Here is a 20,881-nt window from a genome sequence, read left to right as displayed (position 1 = left end):
ATGTAACATACATCTGCAGACTGGGGATACTACAAAAGTGTGGTATTGATCACAACCAAATTGCTAGTGTAGATGCACCTCAGAATTATAATGGAATTTTTTTTATTCATGTTTCAAACCTAGTGATTATGTTTCTGACGAAAAAAATATGTCTAAGTTATTTTTTGTGCTAACCCAGATGGATGTATAATGCTTTACTTCAGAGAAGTTCTGTCTGCCTTCTTTAAGGAACCATCTGTCAGCCTTATAATGGAATTATACAGGTACAACATAACAACATTTTCTTCTTTAAGGATAATTTATGAAGCAAGTCCATTGCTAACAATGTAGAAGAAGGAATACAATCATTTACTTGGATTCTACAAAAGTAAATGCCATGGTTTTGTCTCTAAATGTAATAAATGTAATATGCCAGAGTATATGAAGTGGATCCACTGAGTAAAAAATGGTTATTTTAATATATCCATATCTAACAGATGAAGAGCCATATGTTCACCTGAAAGCATTTTAGTAAAATTTTCAAAACTTGCTAACAAGGTTTCATCTACATTTGAGGCCAAGATCTAACCACTTTTTGTTATTGTTATTAAACATGGTAAAGTGCTAATAGCAATTTCTGTTTTTCCTAAGGTATCATCATGTAGAGAAAAGACATTTGTTCACTTTTGCTGATCTGAAATTCTGAGGGAGAAAAGGGTAGATTACAATTTTGTTTTTCTTTTCACATGTATGTAATATGCAAAACAATTACTTGTTCTTGAACATAAATTTTCTAAAACTCTAAAGTATTAAGATAAACATTCACAATTACATAATTACATATATCATTACTAGAAATAATACGTATAAAAAGATCAGAATGGTTTATATTATTAAAAACGTTAGCTAGAAAATATAATTACATAGAATATTTTTCTTAGTTACTTAAAAATATGAAAAATCCAAATAACTATGTGAAAACAAAGATTTTTTTTTTTTCTACTTCCTTGAATAAGCAATGCTTAATAATAAAAAAATAACTACTCTTCCATGTTGTGTCATTTTCTACTGCTGACCTGCAGGCTGCTAAATGTCTTAGTCCAAGGTCAGGCTATTGTCCAAAACAATTTCTGTCAGCTGCTTGAAAAAACCTCAATCAGCACATACTTTGACCTTGGAGTGAAATATTCTTGCAAGCAAGTGCGAAACTAGTAAGAATGGAAAATGGAAGCAATGTTGTCAAAAAGTTTCCAAATTCATACTGTAATGCAGTAAGAAAAGGCCTGAACAGAAACGCATTTATCTAAAAATACTGGAGGGCATCACCAGGTTATTTTAGGTGTCTTTTTGTTGCCAATAGTTAATTCCTAGAAGAGTCTATTTTGATCCTGTGAGTACTCCCAGACCAAATGCACAACAGAGAAAGAGTCATGATAAGGATGCATTTGGCTACTCAGGAGTTATATATACAAACAATAGTGTAATTTCCCCAGGATCATTTCCATCTACAGCATTTGCAGCAGCTCAGAATTATAAACAGCAAATGTGCGTCAGGAGAATATGAATAAAAATGCATTGTCATACTTGGCTTCAGGAGAATCGGGGAAGATCTTCAGAACTAATTTATTTCTTGGACTAGGCTATACTCTCTCTCATTTAATGTTTGTCTTGAGAATATTTATGAAATGAAGAAAATGTATTTTAAACAAAACATGCCACCACTTTTTTTCCAAAATCAAATCTAACTACTAGATGTCTATCTAGCAATCAGCTTAAGCCGAATGTAGCTGAAATAGAAATAATTTCCACACTCCATCTCTGGTACTTCACAGTTCATGGCAAAAAACGACCTCAGTCATCTCTGCTCAATAAATTGGATATTGTCTTTAACTAAGGACTCTGTCTAGCTTTTTTATGCATACATCTAAGTGTTCCATGTTTTTAGAATGTTTCTAAGATGCAGATTCCATGCACATCACTAAAAATCTTGTGCATACTTTCACTTTTTCATGATAGGAAGGGATTTACAGGGCTTTTCTGCAAGACATCTTTACTGTTGCTCTAAACTAGCCTTAGGTGTAGCTTCTTCATTAGAAGAACCCCTACGTCTTCCTGAGATTTGAGACAAAATCTTTAAGTGCGACATGAACTTTCCTCCATAGTCTCTCTAGTGAACTGAAAATAGTACATTCTCAGATGAAATATCTGCAGGTCCCTAGAAGCCTTCGCAAAATAATCTCGTCATCAGTTGATGTCTACTTGAGTAGAATTTACTTGTAAGCTGGACTAAAGTATATCTTAAAAAAATAGAATAACATGAACTGTAAGCAAACTCTCTCCTTGAAGTAATATTTCCATTTTTGGAAAGTCACTCATGGACTTCCGTATTTCTGCCTGCTACCTTTGGCACTTAAGTCCATTATGAAGATCTCAGAATCTGTCATGTTTCAGTTTAAACCTCTTACAAACTCAAGCAGCTATATAAAACCCCTGCTGTATCTCCCTCCCCAAAGACTGCTTAACCCACTCAATGCATAATGATACAACTTGAGTGGGTGAGTCAAATCTCACAGATTGTTCACACAAATATTACACACTCCTACACTTTCTTTGCAATGGGGGGGGGGAAAATCAGCTGAACAAGATCACTTCTCCCAGATTTCTCCCATTTTCTGCAAGTCAACTGAGATTAATTTATATGCCTAAGAAAATTTTCAAAATTATAAAAAGAAATTGAGAAAACCTTTTTGTGAGCATCCACACTCAGATTTTAAAAGAAAAAAAAAACTTACATATACTATAACCTTGAAAGCTCTTACATAATCTTTAGAGTTTGGCACTGAAGCCTTTCATATAATACAATGAAAACACAGAGACAACTGTCACCCCAAGCTTGAACGCAGCTCTGTAAGAACCTGGCACTGGCATAGTTCTCAGTCATTGCAGTTCTTTCTTGTGTTGATCACTCTTTTTCCTTCCTCTTACAACACTGACGAACTAGATCAGAAAGGAAGCCAAAAACCATTTTCAAGTGAAAATTTAGCATTTTCCTTCTCTTAGCTTTCACTTGCATTTAAACTGTCCCAGATCTGCTTTCATTGTATCTTAAAAAATCATCAGTCGCTTATGAAAAGACACACATGCCTCAGTTATTGTTAGTCTATGTCTCAGAGTTCAGAGACCATGCCATTATCTGACAAATTTTGTATACTGATCACTGACAGGAAGAGTACCAAAATATTTTACAAATATGTGTCACTGTCTCAGTAAAGGACTTGAACTGCTGCTTTGTTTGAAAAACTGTATGGTGTCCTAAGTAAGCCATTCCCACCATCTTTTCACATTTCCCTACCTTTGCAATATGGCATGTAGCTTCCTAGTTCAGCATATGTTTCTTCATGGTACAGCAAAAAACCACAAATGCTATCAAAACAGGACATTGTATCTCCCATCTCCTTGATAACTTTCCTATGGAAAGGTAGTAAGTAGCCCTTAGATAAGGGTAGGAATCCACAAATTTTAGTTGAATGTAAAGGCAGATTTAAGTAAGGCATCTGAGTCTAATGACACTTTCAGTAAGCCTCAAGCAGCTTTACCAAAAACAGCCCAGAAGCAAGGAGGTGGGAAGGAAATGCTGAGTAGATATAATCTCTCAAAGCTGCTCATAAAGGTCCAGGATTTCCGTATGTGTCTCATTAGCTGTAGGTATAGACAAGTGCCACAGGAGGTGACAGCAAGAAGCTTGCAGGTCTGCTGCACCTCTCTGCTTCCTGTACAGTTAGTTATATTGGAAGGTCCATTAATTCCAGCATGTGTTTTGCCTCTTGTAAGCTCAGCACAAGTTCTTATTTTTTCCCACTGCCATCGGACAACTTCTTCATATTTATAAAGTGCCAGTGCTCCTGGGATTCAGCAGCTTCTGAAGTTCTTCCAGCTGTCTGATGGCTTTTCTATGGGGCTTTATCAGCTTTATTGGGTAACTTAGAGCCATTTCTTTGTATTAGACATGATTCCTCTATAGCATGTAAATAGTAAATGCTGTACTGTCATATAAGATGATGTGTTTCCTTGACCTTGTTTTGCTTGACTAATTCACAAACTTAATTTCTCCGTAAGAATCTCTACACACCTGCTATTACTTACTTCTCTAGATTTTCTTCTATTTTTTGAATTCAATGATTCACTCATACTCAAAGGAGAATACCCTACCCAAAGTGGATTCCCACTGGCTCTCAGGACCAGGTAGGCATACTGCAACTAGAGTAAATGCAGATCCCCATTCTGAATATGTAGTATAAGTGTATTAAGCATTACTTTAAATTCTCATGTCTTCATTAGCCTATCAGCCTGAGATACTAAGTGATGGCACAGAATAATTTCAGCTCAGACTATTTTTCCTGAAAGCATCAAGGAAGAGATGACATAAATGTAGCTCTTTCAAATCCCTGGGGACTGTCAAGTTACCTTGCAGAATTCTGGCGATACAGCATCCATGACTGCTTCGTGTCTCTGAAGATCAAACAGCAAAGTCTATTGGCACCATAATTCAGGTGTATATTTGCTACAAGCATCCTAGAAAGAGATCTGAACATGCATCTGAGAATTATCCATAGGAAGCAAACTTTGATTGATGTACTAGATGGGGCTCAGCAGACATTACCTCAGCCCCTGAACCCAGATATCACTGCACACTCTTCCTGCCCAGCTCTGCTGTGATCATGCAGTGTTTCCCCCTTTTGTCTGCTCTTAGGAACCACTGCTGTTCACACAAGTGGAACAGACACAAGAAGTAAGCAGGCAGCTTGATGAGTTAGCAACAAGGTTTTCCTTCTTTACAGTTCAAGCATACTCTTAGCCCCAAAGCAGACACTTCCTTATATGGGTTTTTACTACGTTAACTCTTTGTGGGTGCTTCTATTTATGAGGCAGCTTCCTTCTATCTGATCTGGTGGTATTAAAGCACAGGTTGCTAAATCCTCTCTCTTTGGGTCAAAGGATTTACCTAAGTTCCATTTCTTGGGATCCTGTCCATGCCAATGCTCCATAATCTATCCTACTTTCTCCCTAATGTTACTGTAGTTCAAATTATTATCTAAATGTTCACCTACCAATGAATGAATCATTAGCCTTTCAATCAACAGACTACATATTTTTAGGGTGTAGGGACCCTAATGTAAGGTAATTTAAAAAAATTGCTATAAACTTTCCAAGTCATACAGGTATGCTCTATCTTTTGAGGAAATTTTCCTATCATGGTTAAAACTTCAATAGCCATCACTCTTACTGTTTTGTATACATCAAACTTTTCTCTGTAAAGATCAGGTTATATGAGATGAATGCTTCTGAAGAATCTGCACTCCTTCTGCAGTTAAAAAGTTCTAATCACTTATCTATAAGCCTTTTTGACTTTTGGACCCAATTAAATGTTCAACACACTAAATGTTAGATGGAAACTACATGAAGTTTAAACTCCAGTCTTCCCCAGAACAGTATAATAGGAATCAATATTGTAAGCATTCAAAACTGAAATAATGTACACACCGTAGTGTTTGTGGTGGTAGTTCCTTGCTATGGTCCACCCTTGGTGCTGAGAGGGTCAGAATTGCCCTCCATACATTAAACCTCCACCTAACAGGGAATGCGTGCTTTGATCCTGTTGAACTCTGACCCAGGAGTTTTAGACTATGCACTCCTCATGAGCTGGCTGACCAACTACACCCTGGTTAACCTCCCAGTGGTTAAAGCTTTATCTTTACATAGTTCTGCAATCCTGCCCTCTGGGGAATGGCTATACTCCCTCTCCTTTATTGTTTTCCTTGACTCAGTTTGTTTTCTATGGCTGAAAAGCTAATCCAGATAACAAATGTTATATTCATTCCACCATCTCCTACCCAAATATTAGAGATACATAAAGTTTTACTCAGCAGTCTCGTTTCCAGTCTCTCAAGTTCCCCTTGGAGCTTCTAGGCACTGCTGGTTTGAGAACAGCACTCTCTGCATTCCATGAATGTGAATATCAGCCCTTTGGGATGCAGCACCATCTAGTGAGGCAAACTAGCTCTGAACTTCATAGGGACTTGAAACGGATGCCACCAGCAATATGTACAGTGGCACAGGCCACTTTTCCCAGGAGGCCAGTGTTTTATTAGTCATCTGGTACTCATCACAGGGAGTTCTTTCGTTAGCATGGCAAAGCACAGGCAAAAATCTTTAAATGTTGCAGCAGCTGCTCTCCAACCCAAGTTCTCATATTTCATTTGTATTGTAAAATTTGTCTCTGAACACAGTGATTTCTAAATCTCTGCATCAGAATCTTTTTGCCATGTCTTTTTATTGCAGACTTCATTTTCTACCTCCTTCACACATATCTGAGGAACCCACTCCCTCTTGTGCTTTGTCTAAATTTGCCATCACCTAAATGCATAGCCATTGTCACTGGATCTTCCCATAGTCCCACAATACCTGTTGGACAATGGATTCACACAACTGCCAGCAGGTATTGTATTCACAATACAAAATCAATGTGTAAAGTGAATCAGACATGTTAGTCATAAATTAATCACATTTTTGCATCTTCCCAATTTTCCAAGGATGAATAGTAGCTAGATGATTCCCATGTCATTTCTTTGACCTTGCTAATGCAGTATTTTCTGATTCCAATAATTCAGCATGCTGATGCTGTGTGTCTCCAGCTGTTGGAAGTGTAGTTATTTTGTAGTCATCTATTAATTATCTGAATGCCGTTTTCAAGTGTTTCTTTGCTTTTCCTATTTCTATTGATCCTTTTCCATTCACTGTCAAGAAACTGCCTCCAAAGGCCCTGGTTGTCAGGACACCCTGCCCACTTACCACATTTCTTTCATGTTTTCAGTTCAGCTGTCCCTTACACTCATCGTGATGACGAACATGGCAACAGAGTCAGTTTCCTTCACATCCCTCCCAAACCTCTTTACCATGGTGTCTGTAAAGAACTTCAAAACACATAGATTGCTATAGGCACCTCCTATAACATAAATACGGGCTGGTAATTACCTAGCTTCAAAAGTTCACTTTTTTACTGTTCTTTTTTCCTTTTCTTTTCCCAATAGACAAACATAAGCATTTAGCGGGTAAGCACACTTTTTTCTTTTATGCATAGCCGTGCAGTGGGCACAGCGACACAATCAGTAAGTGCAAAGTGTCATCCTCGGTGAAACAGGCTGTAGAAAAGCCGCGCCGTGCGGCGCCTCCGGGCTCGTCCAGGCTGGTCCCGCGGGGCCGCTGCCCGCGGCAGTTGCCCGGAGACAGCGTCCGCGCCCGGGCCGGCCCGAGCATGGCGGAGCCCGCCGGGCCGCCGCCCCCCGCCGCCGGCCCGCAGGCCCCGCACGCCGCTTTCTTCGGGCCCGTGGCGCGGGGCAACCCGGTGGTGGACAGCTTCGAGGCCGAGCTGCGGCGCGTCCTGAGCTCCCTGCGGCGGCTGCGAGGCGTGAGGGAGGCCAAGCCGTCGCAGCACGACCTGCACCGCCACGGGTAGGGCTGCGCCGCCGCCCCGATTCGCGCGTAGCCGCCCGCCCCGGCAGCCGCTGGCCCTGGTTCCCTCTGCCCCTGCCTCAGCTCTCTTTCTCGGCTGCACCCCTCCTGCTTCGCTCTGTTCCTACAGCCGCCCCGCGGGCTCTTCCCGCCGGGCTGCGCTTTCCGGGCCGCCGGGCAGCGCCACGGCTCCCGGGCTGCGCTTCCCCGCCCGCCGCTGCTCGGCTCCCCCTCACGCTGCAGCCACGGGCTGCCGTGCGAGTACCGCGCCCGCTGCACTGGGAGATAGCCAGGAGTTTGCTCTCTGAACGAACTTCCCCAGCAGTCTGCCAAAGCACCCGCAATCCGGTTTTTTTTGTGTGTGGGTTTTTTTTTTTTAAATAGTACTTTTTCATTGTAACGAAAATTCCTCAGAATCTGAGCACCGCGGTTTTTTTATATTTTATTTTATTTTATTTTATTTTATTTTATTTTATTTTATTTTATTTTATTTTATTTTATTTTATTTTATTTTATTTTATTTTATTTATTTTCTCTCTTCTCAGTACTTCCTAGAAGTCAGCGCTTTAGGTAAAAAGCACGAGGGGCTGTGGAAGTTGGCAGCACCGTTGTTGGTTCTGCCAGAGCTGCCTGAGCTTCCTGGTGGGAAAATCCCTTGACAGTGCTGCAGGGACTGGCAGCCCCCCAGCGTGTGCTGCTGCGTGCGAGGGTGAACACTTGTGGGCACGTACGTGCCTTCAAAAGTAGGGCTACACGAGGATAACACCACACAGCTCTTTCTGTGCATATGTCTCTGTCTACGTTGGTGTATTTTTATACACATAGATGCAGGCAGAGCATATGGCAGGTATAATAGTGCATATTTGTTTGCTCGCGTACATGCATATCTGTGGGTATGCATAAGTCGAGATTTTGTAATGCCGTTAAGATAGAGCAACTGGAATCGGTCTGTGATTCATAGTGCATACATATGTCTTTTACAGACTGTGCATTTCTCATGTAGCTCTCCCTGCTGCATTAGGCATTGTGATACGAGAGCTCAACTCTTTTAAGGTGAATAGTTGATTTTCTGTTGTTACCTGAATACTACTCTGTTCAAAATGTACAGGCCTTTAACATAAACCCCACAAGTTTCCCAGGGTATCAAAAGTTCCTTCAAAAACAGCATAGGAGTTAGGTTACCGTATTGCTTAGGTGCAGCCTTTACCCTTGCATATTTCACTCAGTAGTTTCCTAGAAATAGTCCACAAATTACCCTGCTCTGAAGTAGGTGTATACATTTTCAGAAGGTGTTCAGATTCTGCAGCCTGGCCTTTGAGCTGGAGATCTTTCCTGTTCTAAGCTATCTGGCTTCCTAATTTGTTTATGGGGCATGTTCATCATCAGGTCTAGGCCTCGATATATCATGTAGGTAGGTATCAGTCTCCAGGTTTTTGCCTCTAGTGCTTTGAATCTCACCATGTTGGTTTTTTTATATTGTTTATATTGTTTCAGCAGCTGATTTTGAAGCCTTTTTATAGTTATAAACCTTTTCAGCTTTAGCTGATAGGTGTTATTATATTAAAAATTATTCTCTCCAGGCCAACTTAGAAGAAGTAACACTACTTAGCTGCTTCAGACACTACCAAAATTGCCAACAGTGATTCTTCTATGTGTTCTTTGTATCTTCTAGTTGGGAGGTGGCCGTGCTGAATCTAATCTGTTCGCAATATTGTGCTAAGTTACCAGTTTTTGTGAAGTGTCTCCAAGCTTTTTTTTGCTTTACCTCTCAAACCTAAGTAAGTTCTGCCTTATTCAAACTGGTATTTTGTGGATGTGACACATGACCATGCATACCTTGGCTGGCATGAGAGCATTTTCACATCTGAAGAAATGTGCAGTGTTCGTCATGGAGATGAGAACTCACTCTATCAAGGCCTTGATCCCAGAAGTCTCTGGTGGTAATGATCCCTACCAAAATTCCAGGGCATTAGGAATACTGAGTAACATGAAGCTCCAAGCAGCTCTGCATCCTCAGGCATTCTTCATTTCTATATGGACAGTAAAAAGGTAGAAGACTGGAATTCTGATTATAAGCATATGTTCAGGCAGTTAGCAAAGTCAAGACTATTTATTTGTGACTGTGAAATTTTAGGGATTTCTCTCCCTACTGCTTCATTGTTTGATAACTCAAAATTGGTGCATATGCTGCTTGCAGAACCAGCTGTAGTCTGGTCCTAAGAATTTCTGAAGGTAATGGCTATTACAGATGCCTTCCTAAATGCTCTAAAGACTTCTTGCTATGTCATTTTTCAAGCTGTCTTTTGTGGCATGGATTGAGATCAAAGTGTTCTTGTTTGCAGCAAGAAAACCAGCTTCCACGTGGCACGTATGTTTCATTTAGAAAAATAAAATTATCAGCTATATTCCTCCAACTCTTTCAACCTTTGGATTTTATAGGTCAACAGAAAGGCCATAATTCAGGCACTTAAATGTTCTAAGGTAGGAAACAAAAATTACTGAGGGCTTGCCCTGGTATCACAAATCCTTTCAGTCGGAAATAGTAACAAAAGTAATTTTTCCTCAACTAAACAAGAAATTGTTTTGCCCCATTTCTCTTGGCAGCAGAACCATCAAAAACTTTACCTTGAGCTATTGGTTTTATCTCATGTTGTGTGGCTTAGCTACCCTTATTTAATAAGATGGCTTTTGATAAGTATCAGAGAATTCTTTATACTTGTCATAAAGATTTTAACCACGTGGGCCTTATCCTGTGCACACTATTATGGGTTGACCTTAGGGAAATTTCTTCTATTATGGGTGGAAATAAACAAATTTCACCTCTGAGCTCCAACAGTCCCCTAATTTTTTTTAAGAATTCACTTGTTTAACTCGTTACTCTTGTGTCCTACAGGCTGCTTATAGGAAAGGCTGAGGAGCTGTTTGAGAACTGTCTCACGCTCCTCTTGTCTGTGTCAAAGAAACATTCTTGTGTCATGAACTCACTTGAAGTTAGTCATGGCATTATAGCAGAATCATTTTACCTTAATCTTCCCACTGAAGCTGAAAGTCTGGTCAGTTCCGTCAGTACTTTGCTAAACTAGTTTTTAACAGATTTGTTACTTGTTTATTAGAGCTGAGAATCTCACGTGTTAACATGAACATTCAAAGCAAAAAATGAAGATGACCATTTCTGGGGACTTAGAGCTGATCAGTCTTAAAGAAATGTACTAGTCTTACCTTACCAGAGCTTTATCTAGGGTCATTCTTTCTATCTCTTTTCCCTCTTCTTCCCCTCTTCCCCTTTCCCCCTAATATCCATCAAATCTCCTGGTCTCTGAAGGTGTTTTCCTAAATTCTTCCTTTAATAGTCCAAGGGAACTTTGCTCAGCTGCCTGACAGATTCCTTTACTCTGGAGCCTCTTTGCAGATACTAAGTAGTGTGGAATATTTTTCTCAGTATAAGAACTCAGTACCCACCCAGACTGTTAATTGTTAAGGATGGATCAGGAGGGACTCATTCCCGTCCATTTGGAGAGTGACCTTCATTTCACTGAGCTATGGTTTCCTTAAAAAAATTCTCCTTAAAAATGCCTTAGAACATTTTATTCTGATTGTTGCTTTTGGCCTAGTTTGTGCTGTTACTGCATTTTTCCTTTAGGATACACCTCTAGGATGTCCTACTTATTTCCTTACTGCTTTCTTTCAAGAAATGAGAATTGTGATTAGATGATACTTTTAGAAAAATAAAAGGATTATGATTGCATTTCTTTGTTGTAAAGATAATTTTGACAGATTTCTCATAAAGCCATCTGTTTCACCTTGAAATGTGAAGGTGGCTCACAGCTTTCTGTGTGGAAAAAATGTTATTTATTGTGCTTTTTTTAAAATTGGGAGTGTTCTTATAAGCTGAAACGAAGAGTTATATGAGAGACTGAGAATGCATTCCAAGTGCTTGAATGTCAAGAGAAGAGTTTAAGAAAGTGTCTTGAGTTCTGATCTACTCAGTCTTGAGAGAAGTTGAAAAGTTCCAGCTACCTCACACCAGTACACATATGGTTTATGCATGACAATTCGGCTGGAACGATATTTTTTTCAGATGGTAATGTCTTTAAATGTTAATTTATGTTTCTTCAGTTGTTTTCTTTCCTCATAAATTGCTACCTATAAATAATTTGGCTGTAGCAGTATCACAACTCTGCTGATGTTTCTGGACAAGTGATTTCTTATGAGAATAAATGTAAAAGATGCCTGGGATGGTGAACACTGTCAATACTGGTAATGATTTGTTAACGGGAATCTTTCATGAAAAAGTCCCAGCGCTAATTTGCAGTCTGTCTGATCAGTTATTGTATTCCAGCTAGAATGTAGCTTTCTTAAAGAAGCATAGTGTGGGGAAGTTGTACACATGGGGGCATGAGGCCATCAAGCCATGGTTGGTAGGGACTGTAGTACTGGCACGATGTAGTCAGTGTCTCTGTAGCAGAGGGAAACTGCTTAGAATCTGTTACCATTTGTGGGAGGCTTGCTGGTTCAGCAAAATAGGCAATTTGTTAAACAAAGAATCCTTGATGACAACTGTGGCTAGAATCAGACAGAGGCAGCAGAAGAGCATCACAACTATTGCCATAAAATCCTCTCTGTTTTAGCAAGTGTGTAATTTGGTTCTCTTTGAATCCTACTTACAATTTAAATCTTGTTTCCTGACTCATGGTGTAGCTCTGTATACCATGAGCTCTGTATTCTATAGCTCTGTATACTCTGTATCTTTATGGTTTATTCCATGGCTACCAGTTCCCAAGGTTGCAACTACCTGACCATACACTGTTATTTTGAGATTTTTTTCCTGCTCTTAACATTTGTAGTTTCTGGTCCAATAATTGCTGTGAACTGTAATTCATTGAGTCTAAGATACCAATTTTTTTCTCAAACAGAGCTTCTCAAATACTAGCTGAAAGGTGGGACAGATTTTGTGCTTGTGATTGTGCTTGAACAACACAAGGGAATTATTACTAGGACATTTTAATGAGAATTTACATGGGAGAAAATTCATCCTATTTAAAATGTATGGTAAAAACTGGTGACAGAAATGAAACCCAGAAATATCCTTGTCTGCCTGTTAAATCTGATTTTAATGATCACTTGTTTTGAAATATGTAGAAGTTCAAATAGATTTGGAAGAAAAGAGTTTTCACAATTTGAAGTCTTCTTGATTTGTTTACTTGTTATGACAGGTCTACTGCCAGTTTAATCTGAAACTTTTTTCCTTATACCTTTTTTTTTTTAGAGCAAATACTTTGTTTGACATATGGATCAAATATAAGCCACGGCTACCAGAGTGGTATTACAATGAAAGACTTGTGAAAGTTGGTGATACCCTTGCTCAGATCAAAGTAAGTCATTTCAATGAGAAAAGGTTCAATCATAGCCTTTGTTTCATTATGTTTCTATGCTACTTTAATTTTTAATCATATTTTACTGAAAGCTATTTAGAAAGTAGCAAAAACTTCTACAAAATAATTCCAGTGACAGTTGATTGTGAGTATTTCTTGTTTTTTTATTGTAAAATTGTCCTGATTTTTGAATATATTTTCTATATCTGTATTTTCTATGCACCCATTGCCTTTTCAAACACCCCAAAATCTTTCTTTAATATTTGTTTGATGTTTCAGCGTGGTAGAGTACAATATCTGACTGTGACTTTAATGCTGTTAAAGTACAAACTGACGATGATAGAGAAGTTCCACTGACTCAACTCCATGCTCAGTTAACCAACCATGGGTAAAAAGAATTGTCAGGAGAGGATCAGAGAACAAAAACCAGACTGCAATTGCACATTATACAACTATATGTATCAGTGGTGCTTCTGCATCTTGAATTATGTGTGCATTTCTGGTCTCCTCAAACAGGGTAGATCACAACTAAAAGGGATTCAGGCGCTAAATTGTTGAAATCAGAGTATTATTTGACGGATGTTTCATTATATGATAACTCTATTTTTATGCTTTTACTTAGTTGTGTGTTACTGACTACAGTTGGAGATGGGACGCCAGGCTAGTAACTGTTGATCTGACTCAATAAGGCAAATATATTTTTATATACTATTTGTCCTTTTTCCCATAAAAAATATTCCTGAAGTTTTCATAGCTTCTGGGCCCTAGGAATTGCTTGAAACATTACATGAAGCCTTTAGTGCTTGCTAACTGCTGCTCTCACAGGTTATTTCAAAAGTATCAAATGCTGCTCCCTGTACTCTGCATTGGCTTCCCAAAGCAGCGCTCCAATATAGTTTGGTCTTTATGTTCGAGGTGCTTAATGACCTGACCCTAGATTGCCTGAAGATAATCCATGTTTCTGCTTAAAGACTTCTGCTTGCAGCTTCAGTTTTCTAGTGTCATATATTTTTCTACAGTAATTGGTGTTGCTGAAGAAGTTGTTTTGCTGGCCAGCCCAATACTTTCAACTTCTTTTTCGAAATTCTTCTTTTTTAAATTGCACTTTTTAAACTTAATTTTAGAATGAAAACCTAGTTTTCATTCAATTTTTTTCCTTGAAAAGAAATATATAGAAACAACAAGGGGTGGATGTTGCAAATTTCAAATGCATTACAGGAAGGATGGATATGATATAAAACCAAGGTCTGTGATAGGTGGGGTAAAGTCTATTCCATAAGTACCCCTTTTGACTCCTAGTTGAAAACTAGTGTTGAATCTTTTATATTTTAACCTTCACATTATATAATAATGATGTGTAGTCCTGAAAAAATAATCAGTGGGTAGGCACCTGCTTAGCTTTCTGTCCTCCTGCTGTATTTTTTTAATGCCTTTAGATTCCTTCCTATAATACATCTGCTATGTTTTTTTTAGGACACACCTAAATTCATTAAGTCATATATCTGGAAATTACTTAGTCCATTAGTCATCATATGATCAGCACTGACCCGTTTTCTCCCTGCCTCCACTCTGCCTGTATCTGCCTGTTATCCTGGGTCATGTGTTTTTATCCTGGGTCACACGTGTTTTAAACAGTTTAGGAGAGAATTTACTTTTTTGTTATGTGTCAGTAGCTATCCTAATGGTGTTCTGATTGATGGCTTTGGATTCTAAGTGTTAGCACAGCCTGAATGTACATATTAGATTACACAAGTGACTGACTGCCCATAGCTGTCCATGGAAAGTCAAAGTTTCTAGGTATGGCTGCTGCTTTCACACAGCAAATAGGATAATAGGGCCATGTGAGTTGGACTCCTCAGATGATTAAAAATTTAAGGTGTCACTGTGCTGGAAGGAATTTGTATTGAGAAAAAGAAGGAAGTGCAAGGAAATAAGAATTTTGTGTGATTAAATGTTAAAGGATCATTTTTAGTGGCAGAAATTAGTTACTGTTTCCTACAAAATTTATTTGGTGTGTGTGCTAGAATTAGTGAAATTGGTAGAGAAACCTAAATGTAATCCTTGCTGAAGGAAGTGGTGGTGATGATTCAGTAAATGTCACTTCCAGATCTGAGTCAGAGCTGAACCATAGAGTCAGCATGATTCTGGAGTGGTTCGACAAGCTGCTGGGGAGCTCTATTTGGAATGAGACATAAAGCTCAACATCTTCCTTGCCAACAGTTCTTAAAGACCCAGTGGCAATTTCTGGTCTATTAATGCTGATTTCTTGGCCATATGTAAATTCCAGTTTTCACTTGTTTCAATCTTTCTTTAAGGCATCTTACTCTCTCTCTCTGTTTTATATTACACAAAAGAAAGAAAAAAAAAAAAGCTTTGACAACATGGAAACAAGGAAGAGAGAAGTTATTACATCTATATATTGCTTATAAAGTTCTACATTATGAAGTACTTTTTTCTGAAGTTTAATGTCATTGTCATTACTGTTATGAAGTTGTAGAGTATTCCAGCAACTCTTAATTACATTAGCCCAGCACCCTGCTTTATAATTGTTATCTGATATGTCGTATTTATGATTAGAATAAAAAAACTCACTAAAACTTGCAAAGCACAAGCCATTCTTTTAAGTATTTCAACCTTTCATATGTTGAGTGTTCACACTACATTGCTAGATATTTGTATGAACCTGTAGTGCTTTACTTCCTGTTGCTCTTTCATGTTGTTACTTTTTTCATAGAGATAATAAAAAACTATGTTTTATAGAAATAGAAATTAAATATACAAACCATAAAAAGAACTTAACATTTTTTTTTCAGGAATATAAGTTGGCACTTGTACAGTGTTATGAAAGATACCTTCAGCAGTTTGTTTCTGTAAACCTTGATGATGTCATGAGTGATGTGCACTGCTTTAAATCCACTTTTTTTCCAAATGGTGTCAAAGACAAAAAAGCAGCACTTATGGTAGGTTGTGGGTTTTTAAAATTTTTTCTGGTCAAAGACATTCACAGATTCAAAGTAAGCAGTCCATTTTATCCTCCACGAACGTACTTCATATTAATTATATATTAACATTAACTAATATTTAATAGTTTGTTGATATCAATTGCATTGAGATTTAATGATCATATGTATGATATGAACATGTGGAATTGGTGTATATTTTTAAGAGGATGTTAAGTGCCTTATGCTTTTATGGCAGAAGCCAACCACCATCAACTTAGTGTTAAAACAGCAGTTTTCTCTGAATGTGGTGTTCTGTAACTGCTTACAGCAGTTTTTGCTCTAAAATAGTTGCTATTATCCACTGTCAGAATCAGGATGTAGGCAAAATTTGATAAATGTCCTGCAATTTTGGAAATTTCTGTATTGCATTATCTAAGAACCAGGCAGAATGCAAGACAATTAAAACATTCTTCTGTATTTTGTACCGTAAGTGTACAAAATACCACTTGTTATAAAAGGTCACGACAGTTAGAAAAGCAGTGTTTTTTTTTTTTTTAGCTTATTTTCTCACTGTGAAAAAAAAGGGAAGAATGCTGAATAATTTTCTAAGTGCTTTAAGCTCTAGGAAGCCAAGTGATCTTACGAATGTTTTGGAACACTTTTGTGTTAACTGCATATCAGAGTTGGGACTTGCAGTATACCTTTAGTTATTCGTGGAAGAAAGTGTTTCAGTTGATATAGGTAGAATGCTAAAAACATGTTATATTTTACTTTAAGCAGTTCTTTGCTGAGAAGCTCTACTTTTGTAAATGATGGGTATTTCGAATTAACTAATGCAAGTTACTCTGTGATCAAGAACAATGAACAGAAATGGTAGGCAGCTCCTGTGTATTGAGCTAATCAAATTCATATCCTCAAGTCAGAGTGTAAATAGGTGTTTAGTGAAGAGAAGAAAGCAGATGGTTTGCTTAAAAGCTAGAAGCAGAATCATAATAGAAAAGATACTTGGTTTGTGTTATTTTTTTTGTTTTTAAAATGTGGTTCAGCTTCCTAGAAAGAATATGATCAAAGACTGTTAATACATTTTTTAAAAATGTTTTGTAAATATATTTTAAGTTCAAGAGATGCTTTCCTCTGTTTTCTGTATGTTTGAACCAGTCCTACTGGCAAATGTTATTGCAGCCCATACTAAAATGCTTGTTCTGTAACTTAGCCTTTACAGACTAAGATATCCCTAAATTTTCAGACATGGAATCTAGTTTGGCAATGATCCCTACAATTTGAAATGGAAAATGATAATGTGTCAAATGATCACATCTAAAGGCTCTAGGTGTAACTTTTTTTGCCATGTTCCCACTGCGCTTTTTTTTTTAATTAAGAAATGGCATTTCAGGGCTAGAAACTTCCAGCTTTGGTGAATTAACTGCAACAAAATAATATAATTTCAAAAGTAACCAGTTTAGGAAGCTTTGAGAGATTGATAGGTACTGACTGGTCATGTCCCATTTAGCCCAATTTTTAATGTTGTTTGTTCAGTTGATGCTGTAGTTCAGGCATGACTGAGGTCACATTGTGTTAGGTATTACAAGGAAGAGAAGAATAAATCCATCTGTGTAAGAGAAAAGTAACAGATGAAAGCGAGAAATAAGATATTGGTGATATAGATGGAGAAGTATAGGTAAGTTAAAATTTGCCTTAGTTTGTGGAAGACTTCTACAGAGAAGCCAAGTGTCAAAGCTAGATTATTTGAATAGCATTTCACAATGCCACATTCTCCCTACACCACTTCCAGCACTCCTAGTGCACTAGGTGTTTTTTCATCCTGTGACACAGTGGAAATTGACTCAGGTTAGTGGTACAGCAACCCTGAAGCTTTAGCATTTTCTCAGTATTCCAATGCTCAGTTCAATGTTATACTGATTTTTTTTGCTGTTATACCTAATCTTTCCTTACCATTTTTTTGTACTTTGCTGATGTGAACTGAAATATGCTTGTATTTTAATTAACTTTATATATATTTCTATGTGTTTTAGTTCCATGCTTTGCAAGCGAGAAATGTTTGTATTTATGAGATGGTTTGCAGCAGAGACAGAAATCTTCAGAATCAAGAGTCCCTGCAGACTTGTCTCAGTGTCTTGACCTCATTACGACTCACTATGCAAGTGGCTCTACCTCAGGAGAATTTGTGTTGGCTTATCTACAATGGTACCTCAGGCTTTCCATTTACATTTCTTTGCTAAGCAAAGCTGTGAAGGGAAACTTTTATACTCTTTATGCTCTTCAAGGTCAACCCAAGGGTCATGAATAAATCTCTAGTTAGTCTTCAATCATAGTAGGGTTTTCTTTGTAATTTTTGTTTTTCTAATAGAAGGGATTTTAAAATTAGGATTTCCACAGTGTCCATTTTCAGGTGGACTGTTGTAAAAACATCAACTTTTTCATCATCATGTGCTTAAGAATACTAATAAAATCATAAGTAAGGACATTTTTGGAGTAAATCCTGATTAACAAAAAAAGCTCAAGATTTTTCTATCAATAAAATGTTTGTTTTGATGAGTTAATTTTGTCTTGGTTTTTTGGTTGGTGGGGTTTTTCTGGTTTTGGTTTTGTTTTTTTTCTGCTTGTTTGCTGTTGGGTTTTGGGGTTTTTTTGAAAAGAGGATTTCAGATCTAAGAGCAAAAAATTGTCTGCCATTACATCTTTGTGTACATTTTTGAAAGTACTTTGAAGGGAAGAGCTGGTAATAAATCTATTCTAAAAAATACCATATGGTACTTAAGAATTTTGATCTGTGTATAAGATTTCAGGGTGCTGATTGTAAATGCTTGTATTAGGGAAAAATTGAGAAAAGAATGGAACTTCTGCAAACTAGATACAAAGAGAATGATTTCTCTATTTTAATTAAAGATTTTAATTTCAGGAACAACAACAGCATACTTTTGCTTTGAAAGGCAATGTTATTTATTTTATGGATTGGAAGGGCCGTACAAGGATCATCAATTCCAACCCTTGAGTGAATGGATGGGTTGAGCCCACAACCTTGGCATTGTTAGCACCATGCTTTGACCAACTGAACTACTATTCAATTGTTGCAATATAATCTGCAGAAATAATATGTTTGTAATTTCATTTTGAAAAATGCACTTTCTCTGAGCTATGATTGGTCAAAATTCTTATCCTTTTGTTTTGCTGGGACTGCTGTTGCCATCAGTCCCTACTTTTGAGGTGTGTTTTTTGCTTGTATATTTCTGTGGGAGAAGAATTAAAACTAAAATATACTCACCTGCCATTGTGACATCCCACTGCCTGTGAGTGGGACAGGTCTCTCTACCAATCCTAGCCAATAATCTACTCTAATTAGAAGGAGACAGTAACTCAGTTTTTCCCTAGTTCCTGAGCATTTTTCTGCAATTTCAGACAATAGATTTTGTGCCTCATTACACATTTGACTGATAAAAAGAAATCTTCCTAATACTTGCTCCATTTAAGCTTATTGGCATAATAACACCCTTCTAGCTGTGACAGGTGACATTGTGATGCCTCCTGCTGCCACAGGTGTCCCCTTCTGAAGGTTCATACAGAAAGAAGAATAGGCTTTTTTTTGTCTCCCAGAACTGCACTGTCTTTTATACTTCTAAGACTGATTTTTGAAAATTTTATGACATTTCTTAAATCAAGTACATTTTTGACAGGTTTTTATTTCTAAGTCATTTTGATGCTTTTGGAAACTCTACTCGCTTTCAAATTTCTTCATGTCACTTATCATACTTAATATCATGTAATTGTGGTAGTGTCTGCCAGGTCAGTGCTGTGATGGGCTAAAAGAATCATGTAAGGTAAGGTCTGTGAGGAGAGGTAGTGTTTTGCTTTAAAGAGCCTGGCATTTGGGGATGAAAGTAAGATTTGTCTCTCTAGCAGTTACTGAGTGAAAATTTGATTTGGTAAATTTTTAATATTTCATTCTCATGAAATCTCATGATTATACAGCTTCACTAGTAAAACTAATATGGAAGAAGAATTTAATGGTTTCATCTTCTCTAAATTAGAAGTTGCTTCGGAAAAATCATTAGTTTTTAATTTGTTTAATGAAAAGTCATTAGATTGTTCTTCTCTGGAAGTAATAACCCAGATAATAAGAAAAATATTGAGTTGCTTAGCATAACAAATTTCATGTAGGATTATAGAACTTACCTGTTTGTTTAATTTATTTTTGCAGGTACTATCCATATTTACACCATATGCAGACAATTGATGGTGATGGGTCAGTCTGCTAAGGTACGGCAAAATAAATAGAGCTGTAAAATTGGCAGGAGTTTAGAAAATGCACCTGTGTTTTGAATAACACCGTACCCTGACTTTTCCATTTCACTGGTATTGCCAATAGTAGTATTTTGTCACAAGGAAATAAAATGTCTGTGTTTCAAAGTGGTTGATTTCTAAGCCCTCATGCCTTCCTGAGTCTGCTCCTTCCTCAGCTGTGGAATGGAGCCCAGTGTAATGTCTTGCTGGACATTGAAATGCCATATGTTAGGCTGTTTCAGAGGATTCCAGGTCCTTTGTTTTTGACAGCTATATATGTTCAAGAATTGGTCTTTTGTTTCTTAAAATGTGGAAATGTGCTGACACCTGGTGGCTAGGGTTTTAGTTGTGAATACTTGATAAAAATAACCTGGCCTTTCCCCCCGCCTTGTTTTTTTTCTGAATGTAGTTTTTATTTGTCTTAGCTTTACTATTTTCTCCTAAATCTTGAACAGAATTTGAATCAGCCTTAATACAATATATTTTCTCATTTGTTGTTTTATTAATCTTTCACTGAGCAGGAAAGATTTTTTATCTTTGAACATCTATTAAAAACAGAAATGGCTTAGAACCTCCTTTAGCATACTCAGGTTTGTGCTATACAGGAAACAGAGGAATTGGTCATGGGTATTTTCGATTCTTGAAATTTAGACTAAAAGAAAATCTGTATATTGGCTTAATTTAGGACAAAGGTGGTGAACATTTTATGTACCTCAGGGAAAAGCTGACTCAAAGAAAATAGTAAGAGGAAGATAAAGATACTGTTCATTCAGTCAAGGG

The 20,881-nt window shown here is 37.5% G+C and overlaps 1 protein-coding gene across 1 annotated transcript in view; it reads left to right on the top strand.

Moving 5' to 3' along the window:
* Positions 1-7,291: 7,291 nt before the first annotated feature.
* The window catches only part of LOC131572564 (cilia- and flagella-associated protein 54-like), a 101,538-nt gene continuing 87,948 nt past the window's right edge, over positions 7,292-20,881 (top strand). Inside the window, 5 exon segments of the mRNA XM_058825814.1 lie at positions 7,292-7,488; positions 12,755-12,860; positions 15,674-15,820; positions 17,836-18,007; positions 20,019-20,077. Of these exon segments, the coding sequence (XP_058681797.1) occupies positions 7,292-7,488; positions 12,755-12,860; positions 15,674-15,820; positions 17,836-18,007; positions 20,019-20,077 (681 nt within the window).

This window comes from Poecile atricapillus, chromosome Z (genome assembly GCF_030490865.1).
Source record: "Poecile atricapillus isolate bPoeAtr1 chromosome Z, bPoeAtr1.hap1, whole genome shotgun sequence".
Lineage (NCBI taxonomy): Eukaryota > Metazoa > Chordata > Aves > Passeriformes > Paridae > Poecile > Poecile atricapillus.
Note: the sequence above shows the minus strand (reverse complement) of the source record. Positions and strands in the feature narration are given on the sequence as shown.